We start from the raw sequence: 6,144 nt of genomic DNA, 5'->3' as shown, positions 1-6,144 counted from the left end.
AAACTGTGACCCCTTGTTCTGGACTTCCCCAACATCGGGACAATCTTCCTGCATCTAGCCTGTCCAATCCCTTTAGGATTTTATACGTTTCAATCAGATCCCCCCTCAATCTTCTAAATTCCAATGAGTACAAGCCCAGTTCATCCAGTCTTTCTTCATATGAAAGACCTGCCATCCCAGGAATCAATCTGGTGAACCTTCTTTGTACTCCCTCTATGGCAAGGATGTCTTTCCTCAGATTAGGGGACCAAAACTGCACACAATACTCCAGGTGTGGTCTCACCAAGGCCTTGTACAACTGCAGTAGTACCTCCCTGCTCCTGTACTCGAATCCTCTCACTATAAATGCCAGCATACCATTCGCCTTTTTCAACGCCTGCTGTACCTGCATGCCCACTTTCAATGACTGGTGTATAATGACACCCAGGTCTCGTTGCACCTCCCCTTTTCCTTATCGGCCACCATTCAGATAATAATCTGTTTTCCTATTTTTGCCACTAAAGTGGATAACTTCACATTTATCCACATTAAATTGCATCTGCCATGAATTTGCCCACTCACCCAACCTATCCAAGTCACTCTGCATCCTCCTCACAGCTAACACTGCCACCCAGCTTCGTGTCATCCGCAAACTTGGAGATGCTGCATTTAATTCCCTCATCCAAGTCATTAATATATATTGTAAACAACTGGGGTCCCAGCACTGAGCCTTGCGGTACCCCACTAGTCCCCGCCTGCCATTCTGAAAAGGTCCCGTTTATTCCCACTCTGCTTCCTGTCTGCTAACCAATTCTCCATCCACATCAATACCTTACCCCCAATACCGTGTGCTTTAAGTTTGCACACTAATCTCCTGTGTGGGACCTTGTCAAAAGCCTTTTGAAAATTCAAATATACCACATCCACTGGTTCTCCCCTATCCACTCTACTAGTTACATCCTCAAAAAATTCTATGAGATTCGTCAGACATGATTTTCCTTTCACAAATCCATGCTGACTTTGTCCGATGATTTCACCGCTTTCCAAATGTGCTGTTATCAACATCTTTGATAACTGACTCCAGCAGTTTCCCCACCACCGACGTTAGGCTAACCGGTCTAAAATTCCCCGGTTTCTCTCTCCCTCCTTTTTTAAAAAGTGGAGTTACATTAGCCACCCTCCAATCCTCAGGAACTAGTCCAGAATCTAACGAGTTTTGAAAAATTATCACTAATGCATCCACTATTCCTTGGGCTACTTCCTTAAGCACTCTAGGATGCAGACCATCTGGCCCTGGGGATTTATCTGCCTTCAATCCCTTCAATTTACCTAACACCACTTCCCTACTAACAAGTATTTCGCTCAGTTCCTCCATCTCACTGGACCCTCTGTCCCCTACTATTTCTGGAAGATTATTTATGTCCTCCTTAGTGAAGACAGAACCAAAGTAATTATTCAATTGGTCTGCCATGTCCTTGCTCCCCATAATCAATTCACCTGTTTCTGTCTGTAGGGGACCTACATTTGTCTTTACCAGTCTCTTCCTTCTTACATACCTATAAAAGCTTTAAAAAAGGTTCTGGTGTACTTGGAAACACATGATGAAGTAGGTCCCTTTACATTAGCACACAGCAATAGAAACTGCAAACACTTTCAAACTTCTGGGAGTGCACATCTCGTACAACCTCACATGATCCCAGAACGCACTCTACACAATTGAGAAAGCTCACCAACGCCTCTACTTTTTGAGGAGACAGGAGAGAGCTGGACTACGCACATCTACTCACACCGTTCTACAGATATGCAGTAGACAGCATCCCAGCAAGCTGTGTCACTGCATGGTATGCAAAATACACTGCGGCGGGCAGGGAGGCTTTAAGATGAATAGTCAGACCTGCCAAGCACGTCACCAGCTCCAGCCTATCCACCATCAAGAACATATCTACAGAAAAGTATTAGAAAGGAGCCAGTAAGATTATGAAGGATCCCACCCATCTTGCTCAGGGACTGTTTGTCCCACTCCCATCAGCGAGGAGGCATCATCACATCAGAATCACCAGACTCTCAAGGAGTAAGACTGGTCAGTACTTCCACCCACTAACCCACCCCTCCACACCCCCAATCACCTCTCCTTTATCATTTCCTATTAGTTGCCTTGTGTGTAGACACTCCTGTATCCAGCATCACTTTATGGGCATACAACCAATCTATGTATATAAGCTATGCATTTATATTTATTGTGCTTTTTTTATTATTATTGTTCTTTATCTCATTGTGTTTATTTTTTTCATGCTCAGAAGCAGAGTAACAATTATTTTGTCTCCTTTACACTTGTGTACTGGAAATTACATCAGTCTTGACTAAGATCTGCTGACCGGCAGGAAACAAAGAGTGGGAATAAAAGGGGCCTGTTCTAGCTGGCTGCCAGTGAATAATGGTGTTCTGCAGGGTTCAATGTTGGGACCACTTTTCACTTTATATGCCAATGATTTGGGTGACAAAAATAATGGCTTTGCAGCCCAGTTTGCAGACAATACAAAGATAGGGGGAGGGACAGACAGTGTCGAGAAAGCAGGGAGTCTGCAGAAGGTCTTGGATTAGGAGAATGGGCAAAGTGGCAGATGGAATATAGTGCAGGGCAATATATGCACATTGGCAGAAGGAATAAAGGCACAAGCTATTTTCTGAACGGTGAGAAAATTCAGAAATCAGAGGGGCGAAAGGACTTGGGGTCCTCATGCCGAATTGCCTAAATGTTAACTTGTAGTTTGATTTGGCAGTAAGGATTCATTTAGAGTGGACTAAAATATAAAAGCAAGGATTGTAATGCTGAGGCTTTATAAGGCATTAGTCAGATTGCACTTGGAGTATTGTGAGCAGTTTTGGACCCCTTATCTAAGAAAAGATGTGCTGGCATTGGAGAGGGTCCAGAGGAGGTTCACGAGAATAATTCTGGGACAGCTGTGCCCTGTCTTTGCTGAAGTTTAAAAGAATGAGCAGGTACCTTACTGAAGTCTATTGAATACTGAAAGGCTGAGATAGAGTGGATGTGGAGAGGATGTTTCCTATAGCGGGGGGGGGGGGGGGGAGTCTAGGGACAGAGGCCAAAGCTCCAGGGTAGACAGATAGAACAGAGATGAGGAGGAATTTCATTAGTGAGAGGGTGGTGAATCTACGGAATTCATTGCCACTGAGGGCTGTGGAGGACAAGTCATTGGTTGATAGGTTCTTCATTATTAAGGGCGTCAAAGGCTGCAGGGAAAAGGCAGGAGAATGGGGTTGAGAGAGATAATAAATGAGCCATGACTGAATGGCACAGCAGATTCGATGGGCAGAATGGCCTAGTTCTGCTCCTATGTCTTATGGTCTAAGATGAACTTGATCCAACAAACATCTAGCTTGGTAATCAGATTACTGCTGACCAACCAGGTCAACATCATTGTTCTCCATTCCATTTATTCATAGAATTTTTAAAAAGTACAAATCATTTAACAATGTATTTCATTTATTTCACAAAATAAACACAATCTGCGTTGTACTTCATTGTACATTCAATTCATAAAATCCCTAGATTCATCCAATATACAGCAACATATATGCTCCCACTCCACTTTTCAAAGGACAGGCAGTAATTGCATTTGTCTATATTGAACGCTCAACAGGAATTTACATTACAAGCTGAATAACAAAGTACAAAAAGAAGAATAGAGTGTGAAAGAGGCAGAAAGATATATGGGGAGAGGGAAAAATAGGAGAAAGGATGAGAGAAATAGAGGTGGGGAGGGAAATTTAAAAAGAGATGGATAATGAGATTGAAAATAAACAGGGAGAAAGGAAGAGAAAGATGCTACAGTCTTTATCTATGGTTGAATTTTGCAAGATATTTCACAGCTTAGCTAGTGTGGCATTTGTGTGGTGACCATCGAGGCTGAAGGCAGCATTGTGTCCTGGTGTCGACTAATCAAAACCCTGCCAGTCGCTCTGCTCGGAGTCGTACTCCAGTTCCGTGCCAATGCACTTGACGCCTTCCAGCAGCATGGGAGTCCCATGGAGTCGATCTGAAACACAGAAAGGGAGATGGGGAACGGTGAGCTACTCAGGTACTTCGAATAATGGTGGCCTCAACCCATGTTATAAGGAACTGAAGCTGTGGTGACAATAGTTCCAAGACCACAATGAACATCAGTTACGGTGGCTGCGAACGCAGCCCAGTCCATCACACAAATAAGCCTCCCCTCCACTGACCCTGCCTACCTGCTGCTCTGGCGACAGCTGTGTAGGGACGGGCTTCGTATTCTGGAGATGGAAAGAACAACCAGAAGACAGCAGAAGAGAGCCAGGAGAAATGCAGCCATGGCTGCCACCACTACCACATATAAATGCCCCACCTGCAATAGAGCTTGTGGGTCCAGGATAGGACTGTGCAGTCATCAAAGATCTCACCGTTAGAGGAGTGGACGTCGTCATCAGATTTCGATGGACAACCGAAGAAGAGCTGCTCTACAGAACAGCCAACACAATCAAGGGTCGATCCGACCCTGGTCATTCTCTCTTCCCTCTTTTGCTAGCAGGCAGAAGTTTAAAAGGACACAGCACCAGATCCAAGAGCAGCTTCTATCCTGCCGTTCTGGGGAGAAGGCAGGATAACGCAATTGCGAGGGAGAATAAATCAGCCACACAGCAGCCCCTTGGCCATGAATTCACTTTCGGGGACTCTGCGGGTTAATGTTATTTGTTTGCAAGATATGTTCTTTTTTTTTCCTACACATTGGGTGCTTGATGGGACTTGTTGTGTGGTGTTTGCATTTAAACTGGTTCTATTGTGTTTCTTTGTTTTGTGGTTGCCTGCAAGACGAAGAATCTCAAGGTTGAATACCTTATTTGATAATAAATGTACAGAACAGTACAATGGGCTGAATGGCTAACTATGGCTTTATGGTTATCAGAGGAGTTCCTGCAGCATTTTGCGTGCATTGCTCTTGAACCTGATGGTTGAGACTTCAGGAATTTCTGCCTCCTGCCCAATGGTAGCAATGAGAAGATGGACGGCTTGGACGGTGGGGCGTCTTTGAGAACAGATGCTAGCGTGTTGCGGCATGGTGGGGAGGGATGTGCCAGTGATGTATCAGGCAGAGCTGACAACTCACTACAGCTTCTCACATTCCCTTGCATTTGAATTGCTGTACCAGACTTGGAGTCATAGAAACATAGAAAAGTACGGCACAGAAACAGGCACTTTGGCTCATCTAGTCTGTGCCGAGCCATTTAAACTACCTAGTCTTTTCGGCCTGTACTGGGACTATAGCCTTCTGTGTACCTATCCAAATTTCCCTCAATCATTGAAGTCGAGCTTGCATACACCACTTGCAGCTCGTTCCACTCTCTCACGACCCTCCGAGTGAAGTTGCTTCACCTCATGTTTCCCTTACTTTCCACCTTTGACCCATGACCTTTAGTTGTAGTCCCACCCAACCTCAAAGAAGAAGCCTACTTGCATTTACTGTATCTAATGCCCTCACAATTTTGTATACCTCGATCAAATCCACGTTCCCAGGAATAAAGACCTAACCTGTTCAGCCTTTCCTGATAACTCAGGTCCTCCAGTCCATGCAAAATCCTTGTAAATTTTCTCTGTACTCACTCAACCTTATTAACATCATTCCTGTAGGGAGGTGATCAGGGGAGGCAGAGCGAAGTTAAGATGGCGCTAAACGGCGACTCCTTTGCTTGCATCCTCGGAAACAGCTCTATTTCCATCTTTAATATCTTTGTTTTTCCCTTTCAGGGTTCTTCTGAAGACTCTGACCTGGAGTTACACGCTGACTTTGGTTCTTTGCGGGAATGGGACCCATTCTCGGGGGTTCAGGACCGGCCGTTGTTCGGCACGCCAAGGGTTCGGCCTAAGAGTCCAGAATGGATTTGGAAGCCTAAGATAGAAACATAGAAACATAGAAAATAGGTGCAGGAGTAGGCCATTCGGCCCTTCGAGCCTGCACCGCCATTTATTATGATCATGGCTGATCATCCAACTCAGAACCCAGCCTTCCCTCCATACCCCCTGACCCCTGTAGCCACAAGGGCCATATCTAACTTCCTTTTAAACATAGCTAATGAACTGGCCTCAACAGTTTGCTGTGGCAGAGAATTCCACAGATTCACCACTCT

At 44.9% G+C, this 6,144-nt stretch overlaps 1 protein-coding gene across 1 annotated transcript in view; it reads right to left on the bottom strand.

Annotated features, from left to right (window-relative positions):
* Positions 1-3,384: 3,384 nt before the first annotated feature.
* adissp (adipose secreted signaling protein) overlaps positions 3,385-6,144 on the bottom strand; it is a 126,408-nt gene continuing 123,648 nt past the window's right edge. The window contains exon 5 of the mRNA XM_063045139.1: positions 3,385-4,037. Within this exon, the coding sequence (XP_062901209.1) occupies positions 3,937-4,037 (101 nt within the window). The 3' untranslated portion in view covers positions 3,385-3,936. The remainder of the gene's footprint in view (positions 4,038-6,144) is intronic.

This window comes from Mobula hypostoma, chromosome 4 (genome assembly GCF_963921235.1).
Source record: "Mobula hypostoma chromosome 4, sMobHyp1.1, whole genome shotgun sequence".
NCBI lineage: Eukaryota > Metazoa > Chordata > Chondrichthyes > Myliobatiformes > Myliobatidae > Mobula > Mobula hypostoma.
Note: the sequence above shows the minus strand (reverse complement) of the source record. Positions and strands in the feature narration are given on the sequence as shown.